We start from the raw sequence: 16,114 nt of genomic DNA on the forward strand, positions 1-16,114 counted from the left end.
CAGCCAATCTTTTTTTCAGTGTACGTAATTATTTTGGTTTTTAATGATTCAACAAAATTATTTTCAAATCTGTATCTAAAGTAGTACTTATAAATATTTTGACACTAATATTGTTGTCGCATTTTACGAAAAGTTAAATATCTCAATGAAAAAAATCATAGAGAAGTTTTTGATCACGCATTTTAAGGCATAAAAATAGTGCTTTAAATCTGCATTTGAATTATTTTCTATGACATTTTGTTCTTAAATTACATAAAATAAAAAATATTTTTTTGTATACAATATTTTTGTCTTACATTGAAGCGCTGCAGTTTGATGAAACATTATCGAACAAAATTTAATAGTGTCGTTTATCACATTGCTTATCATTTCCGGCGGTCATTTGCCTTTTTCGCGCCTATTTTCAGAGTACTTTTCTATCTTCTCTCTATCATATATCTTCACGAGAAAATAAACTAGACTGCAATACAATCTATAACTTCTAGGCAATCCATCATTGTTTCGATGTTTCAATCAGCAAGGTAGCTCGACATTTTGAAATCACGTCGTAAGGAAACGCGCGTCTTTATCCTCAAACAACACTAACGAGAAAGTCACTCCGTGTGGAAAAAAGGGACAGAATGACGGCTGGGGAGTTCTATTCCAGATGGATGGTCGACCCATATCTTCTTCAAATAGCGTTCCTTTTCGTTCCATGCGATAATGAAAAGAATCGGAACTCGGAAGATGAAGAAATGGAAAGACGGAGATGAGTTTGTGCACGGTGTATGTTTTCCTTCATTCATGCGGCTCGTGCATATGAGATTGTTCATAAAATATGAAGTGCTGTTACTATGCTATACAGCACTGTTTTCTCGAAACGCCCGAAAATTCGAACGAGAGTCATGGAATTTCAAATCATCTCGCTTTCTTTTCATATAATTGCGTTTTAAATTTTAATCAGAGAAATCAGCTTTTGATTTGAAATCATGTCATCGTTGATAATTCGTAATTTGATTTATATTTACGAGGTTGTGACATCGAAATATATTATAAAGAAGCAAAATATAATCACGAATTTTACATACGAGTTCTTCATTTAATTCTGAATGAACTTTGCAGTTTAATGTTGCATGTTGATTATTAAAGTATTTGTCAAATTTTTTTTAAAGAAATAGTCGATTGAATCTTTACTATACGAAATCCATTTCATAATAAAAAGAAATCCGCAACCAAAAATCATAGCGGTGTTTATTTGAAATTCTGTGTAGGCAATCTTTTTATAAACATCTTGTAAACGCTCTGTTTGAAATATCTGAGTGTATTAGATCTGGATCGTATCCGATTTGACGGATGTACGTCAATATAACACAACGTAATTGTTTATTCACGATAGAATCAACAAAGCAACCCGCCGAAATGCTAATCAAAAATATTGCGGTCGGAGAGATATAGATTAGACTGTTTCTACTAATTATTCGAAATTTGCTAATTAAGTTATCATGTAGATTAGCTAATAGTTCTCTTTCTTTCTCTCTCTTTCTCTCTCTTTTGTTCTCTTCCCTTTCCTCCCTATTTCTCTCTCCTTTCCGGTTCATTTCCCTAGATCTATCATTCCATTTTGACGCGTGATGGATTAATTTTCCATAACGTACGAGATTAATTTTTCATTTATCATGCAATTATTAATCAGTTATCAATACGGTATAATTATATATTCTTGTGTATTGATCATGTATCTTCTTAATGAATATCTGAAAACAAACAAGAAAGAATTAACATATTTTGTTATATGTATTGAATGTAATTGTTTAAATTAACATTTCATATAATAAACATAATACTCTTAAAATCGTTGTTAATATTTTCAATCAGCACCTAATCTAAACACAAGTTTATTAATATTATGTTAATAAATTTACGAATACATATGACACATTGTTATATTCAAGACATTGTTTCTATTTGTCAATTATTATTGTCAGTTATTTTATTAGTCTTGACAATTAATTACTGTTTCGAATAGCTTTAATAATTATTAAAAAAAAAATAAGTATCAAGATCAGAGTTGGGCAATTTAGAGTTGCGAGTGGTTTCTTACATATAATACGTATGTATGTATGATATGTACGGTGACCATATTTTCTTAAAGAAAATAAAGGACAAATCTGAAAATTTTAGGACTTTGTCCCTATATATTTTTAAATCAGTTCGTGATTGTCAAAAATTTGTGCATTATAACATTTTATTGCACACACAGAAAAAAAAGATTGACTGCTGCAGCAAATTAGATGGTAAAATATGGCATAGCATTTTTAATTGGCTGCAACAGTCAATTTTTGATTGCGTTAGCCTATCAGCAATGTTAGTATAGGATTTCGATAGGCTAACACAAACAAAAATTGGCTGCTGCAACCAATTAAAAATGCTATGCCATATTTAACCATCTAATTTGCTGCAGCAGCCAATCTTTTTTTTCAGTGCAGTATAATTAAATTGAGATAATGCGCAGTTTTCTAATAATTTGAAACTGGTTCGATTGTATTGGAACAAACCTTTAATCTGAAATAATAAAAGGTTCAAAATAATAAAAAATAAAAATAACTCTAGTTTGAATAAATTTAATTTAAAAAATTTAATTAGCGAAATCAGATGGTATTAATGTAATATATTTCTCGAAATCTTCAACAATCAGAGATTGACTCCTATAGCCTTTTTACGAATTTTTGTCTTTGTTGTGTGATATTAAAAAATTAAGAAATATAATTAACAAAAACAAATTGTATTAATATGCATAAAATTGTAAGATATTTCCCGTAAAAATTTGCTCATTGATATGATATTATAGACATTGGAACTCTAGTTAGAAAAGAATTTCCTATAATGTCAAAATAAAAGACAGTAAAGGACAATATAGAAAAATAAAGGACAAAATTGAATTTTGAAGAAACAAATAAATCTAAAGGACAATTACCTAAAATAAAAAACTGTCCTTTACAATAAAGAATGTATGGTCACCGTAATAATACGTTTAAAACGTACGTATAATACGTATAACATATGGTATTATATGTATAAAAATCGTGTATAGAACGTTATGTTTAATACATGCCCAACCCTGATCAAGATTGATTCTGCAGTGTTAAATGTATGTGTTCGTAGATAAGCAAAATCTTATCGCTACTCCATGTCGCGGTTTTCTTTTGCAATTTGTTTTGTATTTTTTTTTTATCACACTGCATGTCTATGAATTGTGCATGGCCTGTTAGTCTGTGATCAAAGGAAAAATGGTGAATGCACAAATTGCTCGCACGAAAAGCCGTCCCTATATTTGCAGGGGAAAAATGAATCTCAACGAGGAACTTTGAGCAGTGCGATCGTGCTTTTTACAGCGGCAGTTTACACCTTCCTTATAATCGAATACTCTTCATAGATTATAAATAGCGAAGCAACGAATGAATTTAAAGCGATTTTCTCTCATCCGTCGAAGGTAATCGAAGGGATTTCAATTTGTATAAATTACTCCGATTAGCGCGACTGAATTTATCAACGAAATACTCAACCTAAGATTGGAAGGAGAAAATCCAAGACGTGACGGGTAGTTGAAGATCTCTCGGCAGATCATTTCAACAAGTACTTAACACGTCGGTTAGAAGTGTCACGCGAAATTACTCTTCCGACGTGTCGCCGTCGACTATTCGGTCGCTGTTCGTTCCGAGCGACTCGTTTATCGATAACAACCACCGGGATATAAAGTCCCATTCCTCTTTTTTTTTTTTATTATTAAACATCTCAGATTTATTATCGCAGCGGGAGGAGAGGATCTCGTTCGTGTTGTCTATGGTGTTGTCGCACCAGCCTGCAAAAAGCGGCAAATCCCACGCCGATCGTAACGAGCTATCTACACGCGACATTCGCTTATCTGTGGACATTGCTTATGAACAGCGCCCTTGAATAATCGAGAGGGAATCCGAAGGGAGAGCATGCGGCTGTCGTCGCGACGGCTGCAGTTGAGCACGCAGTAGAGGCGTTGAACTAGACTGCGGTTTCTGTATACATAAAGGGGGAATGTGAGGGGGAGGCGATTGAACGCGTGCGAATCAGTCAAAAGTGATCTCTCTTGTCTCTTTTTTTTTTTCATCCTCCCTCGGTTCTTTTTTAGCTCGGTTGCTCGCTTCCACTGGCGAACCAGGGTGATTTTGTTGGTAATGAACAAGAGGGAAAAGCTCTACGACGAGAGAAAACACGATGAGGTAGACACGAAGAGGAAAAGAGAGAGAGAAAGAAACAGACACAAAGCATATAGAGTGCAATGTCGTGATGGTATAGGGAACGTATACTGGACGTTACAAATGCTTGTCATATTAGATATATGCAGTGCATGCACCAGTGTATGCACGGAGATTGTAATTTATGGGGTCGTAAATGCCTTGACACATATGAATTTGATTATATCGGAGCATTTTCTAGTACGTGCCTCGTATCTAAAAATTTGTAAAATTTAATTATTTATTCCCATACAGCACAGAATTTGCAGCAATATCGCTGCAATAACGCTGCAGTATTACTGCAACATGCAATATTACTGCAATGTTGCAGCATTGTTGCTGCAACTTTGTGCTGTAAGGGTTCGATAATAAGTTAACATCATAATCATATATATATATATATATTGTATATATATATGTATAAAAAATATAATAATCGAGCATTTGACACCCGAAACCGTGTCTCCTGATAATAATTAATTTATAATAAAATAATATGTATATTATTTTATATTATTTTCATTATGTGTATATGATTATATTCAAGAAATTGATTGTTAATTCTGAATATTCAATACTCATTTAAGACACGATACGCGACCGAAAATGCTCCGATGTAGACGAATTCATGTATAAGATCTCCTTATCCCGTGTATATACTTTAGAATATTTAGATATTTGTGAATTAAGAAATGCCTTCGTGGAAGGCAATTACTCTGTCGGGGAGTTTTAAAGATGTCGAATATAAGGAATATAAGCAGAAACGTTTCCACGTTTCAAATAAATTACCAAATGAAGGAGCTAATATCGAACTTTTCCGTAAAAAAGTTTCGAACGTTCTGAGCAATTTCAATTTGGATCTCGAGCGATAACGTTTCGCCGTCGAGCACTGGTGAGGGTTCGTCTAATAATGGACGGGCGTTTATGACGGGTGCTCGTGGATGCTCGCTCGGTGTACAGAGTTGAACGAGGAAAATAACGATAGCAGCGTCGTTCGCTGAGCGGTAGCAACGCGGGCAAGGGAGGACGCACGCGTTATCGACCGCTCGAGAGACTCCGAGCGAGGGCGAGCGCGAAAGCATCACGTCGTAGGGCACCACGTGACGCGGGAGCGGGAAATATATGAAGGGACGTGCCTCTGCGCAGCTCCCTGCTTCCCTTCTGCATCCTTCTCTCCCCCCTCTCTCTCTCTCTCTCTCTCCCTCTCTCTCTCTCTCTCTCTCCCGGTAAAAGTATTATACTTGCGATAACGTAAGCGCGATCCATCGTGTTCGCTACAAGACCCTTCTCTCTCGCCTTACGCCTCTTCTATCTCACCCTCTCCGTGCTCCCCTCCTTCCACCCTTTATGTGCGGCCGTAACCCGTAACGGAGCATCCCGCGCGCGATACGAGAAATCCCGACCGATCCTCCCTCGAGATATCGGAGACGAAGGGCTCCGAATGTTCCAGAAGAGGGTCGGCCAACTTAATGCAGTTTCGGGGGTAGATTGGAAGGTTTAGACTCCGTATGGAGCGCGCGCGCGGATTCTCCTCTCGCTTGAATTATGACACCCGATCGACGGTTATGACGAGAAGCTACGTCAGCGAGTTTTATCGACGAAGAAACTGGAGATGTAGCCTGAGATATTATGTTTCGTTCAACGCGAAAAATACGCGTTGTTGTATTCTATTAAATATTGAATTCTATTAAATAGAGCCTGTTACTTTGTTTAATTAGTTCTATTAAATACCTAATATTAGAAAAAAAAACGCACACGCGCACATTGATATAAAAAGATAAACTTATAATATATTCTATTTCTTGCGATAAACCTGGAAAAAAGTGAAATATTCTCGCAAGAAAAGTGACACAAGAGAGAGGAAAGAAAATTGCGTATTTTAAAACTAAATATTTTTTATGACAATATTAAGCATTAAGTTATGTAACTTAGATCTAATTACAAATTGCTTGTTTTAAGTTTTCTAGAAATAAATATTAATTTTGTGGTGTCGTTATGGTGTTATGTTGCTTTAAAAACTATTCCTATTTTTATTTGTTATTTTTTGGAGAAGCATTTTTTAATTCAATTTGTACCACTTTTCCTGATTAAAAGCCTATACATATATTTAGAATATAATCCGTACATAATACGAAATTCGAAAAATTCCGACTTACGTCACTTTTCTTGCGGGGGTGCGGTATAAATCAATAAGAGATTTTTTTTTATAACTAAGGCGTTAATATCGAAAATAAACGGAAGTAAAAGCAAAGTAACTTTGAAAACATTAATCGAGGCACCCATAAGATAAATACCTTCAGGTGACTTTGATTCTCGCTTTTTGATCTAACTCCGATTAACTTAATTAACTTATCAAATAATATTTATGTCATTTTAACATGGATAGAATCACTAATTTTTTTGTCGTTTAACAAAACGAAGTGAAAAAAATGAACAATTAATTAATCATAACGCGCAGACAACATGCGCTTCGAATATTCCGATGACGAATTCAAGCATTAAGCAAGCTTCGATTAACTTAATTAAAGATTAATTCAACCGACAGAATTGCGTAAAGCAAATTTGTTAATATAATCCGTTATTTCTAGTTATAATCTTTCTATCCATGTATTAAACATAAAAAATTGATTATTTATCCACATTTATAAAATAGACAAGTAAATACAGATAAGTTAATCAGCATTTGATCGAAATCGTCATTGTCACATGTTTATTTTTATCATCATAGATTAACTTTAATGTATTTTTTATATTCTTTTAAGTTTATTATAAAAAAAATAAGTTAAATCGAGATTAAAGTTAATCCGTGTTGATAAAAATGAAGGATAATGCAAAAATTGTTGAAAAAAAACTGTTAAAAGCTGAAAACTTTCTCACTTTTGGTTCTTTTCCTTTAAAAAATCAATTGATGATTAGCACAGATAACGAATCAATCTTGCGCAGCATAAAAAATTCGAAATTATGATTTTCACTGCAAATGTAAAATAACTTAATATACGTAAAAATATGTAATATATTCCACCACGGGATTACGAACGTATTATATTGTAAAATATTATCGTTATAAATATAACAATGAAAAAAAGATAATAGAAAATTTATTATTTAGCAAATTACTGAGAAAAATGATACTATTACATACGATACGATAAACTGATATATTTTCGTCAGTAATTGCCTTTCATGTGCAGCTTTATTCCATTTACTCTTATTCCATTACTCTTATTACTCCTCGAGTAATATCATCCGTACGGTAATATCGCTTGCATCGTTAATGCAATTCCGACTGCAGCTGTTCGTGATTATTACTGCAGAACATCTCTGGAGAAATACGCTTTTAGCGCATCTTGTTTATTGGTGTTATTGAATGAGACCATTATTTCCTTCATTCCTGCAGCATGTTAATTATACCTGCACATACTGACCGTATTAAATATCAGATATTACGTGCGATATGCGTGATTTTCAACGGCACGAAATTAAAAGGAAACATTATGATTAAACGTCTGACAAGTTCCGCCGAACGTAAAAGTATCGTTTAAAAGAGAAATACAAAATTTCTGTACATTTAAAAAATATTTTATCGCAATTCCGATTTGTCTTACGGTTTTACTTTTTTAACTACATGATAAGGACTATTATATAATCAGGCCTTTCGAGAAGTTTCAGTTTTGCAATTAATGTTTTATCGCTGCCATCCGATTGTTATTCGTAATCTTTTATTATTAATCTTTTTCAGACCAGATTGACTCGAAGGTATCGGATAAAGGCGGGCGTACCGACGTTGATTTTATTGGAAACGTCCAATGGGTCCATTGTGACGAGAGGAGGAGTTGAGCGAACTATCGCCGATCCTACCGGCACAGAATTCCCTTGGAGACCTCCACATCCGAAAGCTGCTCTCGAGGATGGACCTCTCCTGTCGTGCGGTGCACGTGACAGTAATGAGCCTATGTTGCACGAGGAGCTTCGCCACTGTTTCAAGGGGATTTACTTCAGTGCACATTGGGTAAGCTATGATACCCAAGTGAATGTTAGAAATGTTTCATCGCTTCTTGCGACAATTTTAGTTGAATACATATATACATATACCAGGGTTGTGGAAAGTTACTTTTTAAAAGTAACTCGTTATCGTTACTTAAAAGTAACGATGAAAAATCGTTACTTTTCGTTATTTTTTTTTGTAATTATGCAGGGGACGGGTCTACTCACTGATTTTGATGAAATTAGAGTCATTCGACGCGTTTTTGCATGAAATCTGGCAAAAAAATCAGTGTCGCTCTGCCCGGTGAACCGAGATATTAATGGTTAAAGTTGATGATTATTGAGGTAAGGAAATCTATCAGATTCATTTATTTCGTGCAAAAACGCGTCGAATGATTCTTTCGTCAAAATCGATGAATAAACCTGTTTTCTGTATAATTACACTTTTTTTAAATGTCAAAACATGTTTCTAAGACAATACTAAGACACAGAAAATAAATAACATAAAATATTTAGAATTTATCTTTGAACATTTTATCTTTTATTAATATTTTACATATTTATATTTTATTCTGTGGTATTTTATTATATAATAGATATTTTAATTTTTAGTGTTCTTATGCTAAAGCAGGATAGTGAATGAAACAAAAATACGCAAAAAGTTTTTTGTTTATTTAGTATTTACAATCTTTATTGTCCGTGACGGCCGTGACCTATAAAAAAGTAATGATACAAGAGTAACGGAGTCAATTTCGTTACTCGTTACTAAAGAAAATGTAACGTCGTTACAAGTAACGCGTTACTTCCCAACCTTGACATATACATATCCGTTTCAAGAGAAATATAATCCGAAGCTAACCATTTATAATTGGCTAATATTCTTATAAAATTGAATGTTAATTTTTTAATTAGCTTGATTATTCAAATAATCCTATATTCTTTTGACTACAGAAGAATGTAAAATCTTTTCTAAGATGCTTTTTATTCGATCTGAGTTATTTGAATACTTATTTGATTATATGTATTCCTGATTACAAATGCTTATGTTACGCATTTAAATCATGTTATTGATACATTGGATTTTTTAAATTTAGTGTCCGCCTTGTAAAGCATTCACCCCACAACTTGTGGATACGTATCAACGAATTCAGGAGAGAGGCCATGATTTTGAAGTAATTTTCGTGAGTTCGGACAGGTAGACTTTCATAATACACTCTTTAAATCGTTGCATTTCATTCCAAGATATTTTTGTTCTTCTCATTTAATGGATATTTTTTCTGTATATTTATTGTTATATTTGTTGTCCGTTTACTTTCATCGCATACTTTTCTTTATAAAAGATTTCAATGGTGTGTTTTTATTCTAGGAGCGAGGATTCCTACAATGCATACACAGAAACAATGCCTTGGTTGAGGATACCTTTTAATCAAGAAGAAAGACGTCGAAAATTGGCAAGAGCTTTCGATGTTCAGGCAATACCTACTCTGGTCATTCTAGATCCTCGTGACAATATAATTACTCTGGATGGGCGCGCCGAGTTAATTGAGGATCCAGAGGGACTGGTAATTTGAAAAAAAAATTAAAAAATTAATTATAAAAGATAGTAAAAAAAATAAGAATAAAATAAAATAAATTATAAAAGTATATCTATATATATCTATGAAATACTTTGAGGTTTTTATTATTGCAGAATAATTAATTTTGTTAATATTATAAAAACTATCTAAATTTTCAGAATTTTCCTTGGAGCAGTAGATTAGTGAATATTTTAACAGAAAAGTATGCTACGTCGTTACATGATGCTCCAGCTATTATCTTATTTGTCTGAAAGATGATATAAATAAAATATATAAATATATAATTATATATAAATATATGTATACGTAAATATGTATACGTAAATATGTAAATACATATACATAATTTTTTATATAAGAATTAGAGTGAGAATCAGAAAATATACTAAGAACAAAGTTGTGTAATGCTCTTCCGTTTTACAGAGGGAGAAGATTGTGAGATTCAATTTGGAGAAAGCGTATTACTACCAGCTGCACAAGCGTATAGAAGAGATCAACCCGATTATGATCCAAATTATGATGATCCTGATGACGATTCTTTGCAGTTTTACATAGCTTTAGATGTAAGTACATACATATAGAATACCTAGACATAGGACGTGACATATGAATTAAATAGATATTGTAATTTAATAAATTAATACAATTTTTATATGATTTTCGAATATTTATGAAAATAAAAAAAGTTTAATAATTACAAAATGTAAATATACTAAAACTGCAAATATTTCTTAAATATGAAATATTTTTGAATTAATTCACATTTAATAGTAAAGTGATATAATTATAATTTAATGATTTTTTGTCGCAGTGTGAAACATCGGACATTCTTCGTGAATTCATTAGTTTGGATGATGCAGTACCTCTTTTAACCGCTATCGATATTCCGCGAGGGTTGTATGTTGTAATGGAATACGGTGCTGAGATTACCGTGGACTCTGTACAACAGTTTGTCGATGGATTTCTCAATAACAAACTGCCGATACATAAAATAGCGGCAGTGCATAAAACATCAAAAACAAACGAACGTATGCCGGCCTAAAGTCATATAAAACGTTAATTAGGTACACACAAAATTTGTACTTGACAAATTTTATAAGAGTTGTTCAAACAAAAAATGTCTCTTTCTTTCTTTCTTTTTTATTCCTGTCTCTGTGATATCGTCGTTCTTTACATGTAGAGAGATTCGCGTGTATAGGCTGTACTTGGGATGTATTCGGAAATTTTATCCGGATGCACCTGTGTATCATTTTATCCTTGTTAATCAAATATTAAACAAAGATAAAGAATATAGATGTACCCGGGTAAAATTTCCGAACGCAGTCTTGTTCTTACGATTCTTCGCGGATGAAACAAAAAAATATGTATTATATCAGTCAAAACTAAGTCGATCAAATTGTATTTTTAAGTGTACGTAGATGCACACGGATACGTTAATATATTATAAATTACTAAATAAGTACCGGATAAGCGCACTGGAAGTTCTTGTATTTATGAGACAGCCTATTCATTGTTACGTAGCTTATATGTGAGCAACATTATTGTCGGTATTTAAATATTTGACACAATATTTGTATAACTACATATTTATCTTGTATAAATTTAACATGTAGGTAATGATGAGCATCATATCAATTGTTCGATGTAGCAAACGACTTTATTTATATCTGCGTTTTTTCCAGTTTCTCCGTCAAGTTCGTTGTTTTTATAAAAGTATCATGTTTCTTAAATTACTAATGCAAATATTATTTAAATCTTTTTCTTACTTATCACTTGTTGTATCCTAGTATTTTTTATACAACATACATTATACTCACACGATGTTATTAATTCACATATCAGTCCTAATTTATATATTAAATATTTTACAATTATAAAGCTACTACCGTCGCTGGTTAAAAAATGTACAATTTGCGTTTTTAAAAAAAAGGCACCATATGTCATGAGCAATAAAGTGCTTCGAGTTGTTTTAATAGTCGTATTAGTTAAAAATTTAATTAATGGTTGTCATATATTGTCCATCTTTGATAATTATATATCTGTGATGATATTACGCAAGGAGTGCTGCTAAAGCATCGAGAAACTTGGGTCTTTCCTCGATTTTCAGTCTTATTACTGTAAAAAGGAAAAATGTTCAATATAATAAATTTCATTCTGACTTATGTAGCTCATAAAATTTTACTTCATACTTACTTGTACTATCAAAGTAGTCTGCCTCAATGTAACAATTTTTATTCTTTGCAGTTTGCTCGAATGCTTTCCCAAATAAACTGTAACAAAAACATCATGATTAAATAATATAAATCTTACATTTTGTTTACACTTATAAATATTACCTTCTGGGTTGATCTTCACAAACTGGCGGTATACCAACAAGAAGGCACGATCCTTCCTCTGCGTCAAATATCGCGGAAGCCACAAGAGGCCATTCAGAAGCGCGTCTATTTCTTGAAGAATTTACATATGCTTTGAGGGCAAACTGGGCCAGCATAATCAAAGGATGAGGATGCGCAAATAAATAATTATCTATATTTCCATCAGGCACATTGATATATAAAAAGGAACCAAAATTCTTTACTTGTTTAGTTTCTAATATACTTTGTGCAGTTTTAAAGATGTTATGAAGCATAAGTTTTGCTTTTTCAATGCCACTTTCTAAAACATCCTTTTTTGTACGTGATAAACAGTCCAGCGCGTCTAAGAGACAACATTGTGGTTGTCTGTCCTTCGTCTGTAAAAGTATGATCATGTATATACTTAAAAAAATATTATAACATACCATATTTAATGACTGCTAATTTACCGTCGAATCCAGCAAAGCCAACATAGCATATACCATATCTGATGCACAATATTTAAAACGATAACCATATTGGAGAGTAAAACTAGTGCCAATGATGCTATTGACATTATATTTGCCAGCTAATTTTTCAACCATCTGCTTAAATTCTTGTCTAAAAGTAAGATCCATTGCACGAAATAATTGTCTGGATTGCACCAGAGGTAATCCCATTTCAGCTAAAACTTCCTTCAAACGCTGTTCTCCTCTAATAGACCATAAACGTAATGACACTGCAGTTGGCATTGAATACTTCAAACTGGCTTCAACAGTCCAGTGACGATATAATGCTAATTGCAGACTATTTGTTATCATTAAGAAATTAATATAACATATGTCAAATTCAATTATTAAGTAGAAAATGAATTATATATATAGTATATGAAAGGATACTCTTTATCGTAAGTAACCTTAACAATACTCTGCTGCTGCTGTTGCTTATCAATATCAACACCTTGTCTATGTGTTAATCTTGAAACATGTGCCTGAAGAGAACCTTCCTCAAGAACGGTTATTCGTGACTCCACCTTGCTGAGGATAGATTGTTCTGTGGAACCAACTATGGCCCACCATGCCATGTCTAAATTATCCTTTGACATATTCCAAGCCATTTCAAACACCACTATTGCGCTCTGTAATAAAACAAAATATGTAAGTTTTCAAAATAGAATATCCTTATTGTTATCGAAATCATAAATTATAATGCATACTGATTTGCCATAGTAACTATATTGTGAATAATTAAAAAGAATTGTTTCTCTGTTTTCAACCCATTTTCTTCGTTCGCTTCGCTTTAATAAATCCTCTTCATTCAACCTTCGCCTTTTACTTTGCCTGCCTTCAGTTTCATCGTCTGATTCATCATTTGTCTCCTCTTCATCTGACTGAATATAATTGAATAGAATTACAGAAAATAGAAAAAGAGAATTGGACTAAACGAAACAATTTGTTACATACACTATCATCTCGATATATATCATTATATTCTGGAATCTCATTGTCTTCGTCGGGTTTACCAAGAATACGTATTTGACTTTCTGAATATATATTAGTTAAATCATAAGGTCTATGACTGTCGAGAATAAAAAATACCACAGATTCGTCTGGACGAAGTAATTCCACTAAATCTAGAGTACCACCACAGTTTATCATAACAACATTCTTTATCTGAAATTTTTCTTGAATTATTATTGTTAATTAATTATCATTGTTAATGTGATAATGAATATGGATAATCCTTCTGAATATGGATATTACCTCTTCACAATTTTCATCAAAAGCATTTATCATATCCTGAATACCTCGAACAGGTACAAGAGTATATATCATATGATCATTTTTTAAAAGTTGTTGCAATATTCTACAGGCACAGATTGCATCAACATCAAAGTTCACTAGAAGTAAACATCTCTGCAAAGGAAAAAATTAGAAATTTCTATAACATACTTTATTAACAGAATTATTTGAATAATACTTAAATAATACTATATTTTTTAATTTTATACATGAATATTAGTTTAAAAGAGAATTATTTATTGTAAAGCATATAACAGTATGCTATTTACATCGATTATTAGTAATAAAAAATAAAAAATCAAACACGAGGTAATTCTCTCGAGGTAATTATTAAACAAAAATATAACTTTTATATATAAGTATATATATAAATACATAATATAAATTTAATAAAAAATCATTTGTCATAAAGTATAAAAACAGATGTATTGTTACATTACATTCATTATTAATAAAAAATAAAAGAATCATATATGTATGATTTTACCAAGATTGGGTAGTGCTAAATTAAAAAGTTAAAAGTTGAATTAAAAAGTTAATTAATTTTAACTTAACTTAGTTACATTTTAGATTTTTAATTTTTAACTTAATTTTGTTACATTTTATCGGTAACTATTAACTTTTAATTTGACTTTTTTGAAGTTAACCCTCAGACATGATGCGAGGGAATAATGAATATATAATTTAGTAATTTTATGTCTTTTATATCGTATAATTGTTAGCAGTAACAGAAATAACAAGTGATTCTTTAATGAACATGCTGTGTAAAAAAAATATGAAATATGAAAAATTATATAAAACAGTAAAATTTTTTCTTTTCTTTTTTTGGATTGTTCGTTCGAATCAAATTTAACTTTTAACTTTTCAGTTACGTTTCTTTATTAATTTAACTTCTAATTCAATTAATTTCATTATGGATTAATTTGTATTTTAAATAAGTTAAATTTTCAAGGCTGTTCTTTAACTTAACTTAGTTTAAAAAAAAGTTAACTTGTCCAACCCTGCTTTTTATTTATTTAAAGATAGGACTATATTTATCTACAAAAAATATAATTTTTAATAAAAAATTATTTATTGTAACGCATACAATAAATACATATACAATTTATGTCCACCATTAAAAAACAAATTTTAATATTAAGATATTTCTATTGTTAAAAAAGAAAGAAAAGAATCAGACATGTATGAAATTTTGTCCAATCCAAAAGAAAGTCTTTAATTATCAATGCAAGTATAGATTTAATAAAGGATTATTTATTGTAAAGTGTATAATAAACAGATACATAATTTACGTCAGATTTATTTATTATATTTATTATTGTATATATATATATATAAAATAGAAAATACGAGTCAGACATGTATGATACAATTTTCTATTTATCCAAAGGAAAGAGAGAGAATCATGTACAATTTTAAATTAAAATATAAACCTAATTTAAAGAATGATTTGTTGTAAAGTCTATAAGAGGCCATACACGCTATGTTTATTATTAATAAATACACTTTATCAATAATAGGTACATTTATTGTTAATAAAAAAGACAAAGAAATGATTAGAGACTTCCACGCGATTCGCGTCTCCAATCATTCAAAGAAAAGAAAAAATTATGTAACTGCATAATTTATATAGAAAGAAAGAATGAAAAAGCCTGGCGAGTGATCGGAACGTTGCAGAAAAGCCGAGATGGCAACCGAGAGGGTTCGAGAAGAGAGACGGTGCAAGCAGGTTGCGGAGTAACCTATATACAACGAAAACACAATATACCGCCGTGAGGCAGAACGAAACGTCGACTCACGCTTCTTTGTATCACATCGTAGAAATCCTTCTTCAGGTTCGTCACGAACATGTTGCGACCGTCTACGACAGGCGAAACATCGCAGGTTTTTGCGACGGCCTCGCGCGCGGGTCTTAAAACGGGTGATTTAGCGCGAAAAATCCAAACGGTCGGATCACACCGCACACGGCGTCCCGTTGCGCGCGACGATCGCGCGGCTGCCGTCGCGCCGTCGGCAGTGGTCGGTGGTGGTCGGCAGCAGTGTTAGTAACCTAGAAGCGGTAGCCGATCGTACCAGGGCCGTAAAATTATCGTATTTAACCCATGGACCTAAAGCCCAAGATGCGAGGGAATAGCGATAGCGATAGGAATAACACGATTTCAATCTATCAG

General features: G+C 32.2%; 2 protein-coding genes across 2 annotated transcripts in view; one reads left to right on the top strand and one right to left on the bottom strand.

Annotated features, from left to right (window-relative positions):
• Positions 1–11,644, top strand: part of LOC108725876 (nucleoredoxin) — a 14,980-nt gene extending 3,336 nt beyond the window's left edge. Inside the window, 6 exon segments of the mRNA XM_018453150.1 lie at positions 7,987–8,256; positions 9,326–9,426; positions 9,598–9,793; positions 9,967–10,055; positions 10,230–10,371; positions 10,620–11,644. Coding sequence (XP_018308652.1) covers positions 7,987–8,256; positions 9,326–9,426; positions 9,598–9,793; positions 9,967–10,055; positions 10,230–10,371; positions 10,620–10,850 — 1,029 coding nt within the window. The 3' untranslated portion in view covers positions 10,851–11,644.
• A 55-nt stretch (positions 11,645–11,699) lies between these two features.
• Cdc45 (cell division cycle protein 45) lies at positions 11,700–15,937 on the bottom strand. Its single transcript, XM_018453149.1, has 9 exons — positions 15,743–15,937; positions 13,905–14,057; positions 13,605–13,814; positions 13,358–13,531; positions 13,041–13,279; positions 12,612–12,948; positions 12,145–12,539; positions 12,002–12,078; positions 11,700–11,923 (listed from the first exon to the last, which is right to left on the bottom strand). Exons 1-9 carry the CDS (start codon positions 15,791–15,793, stop codon positions 11,859–11,861), a joined length of 1,701 nt encoding a protein of 566 aa, XP_018308651.1. The 5' UTR covers positions 15,794–15,937; the 3' UTR covers positions 11,700–11,858.
• Between the last annotated feature and the right edge of the window lie 177 nt (positions 15,938–16,114).

The sequence above is a fragment of the Mycetomoellerius zeteki genome, unplaced genomic scaffold (assembly GCF_001594055.1).
Source record: "Mycetomoellerius zeteki isolate Tzet28-1 unplaced genomic scaffold, Tzet1.0 scaffold366, whole genome shotgun sequence".
In the NCBI taxonomy this organism is placed as follows: Eukaryota; Metazoa; Arthropoda; class Insecta; order Hymenoptera; family Formicidae; genus Mycetomoellerius; species Mycetomoellerius zeteki.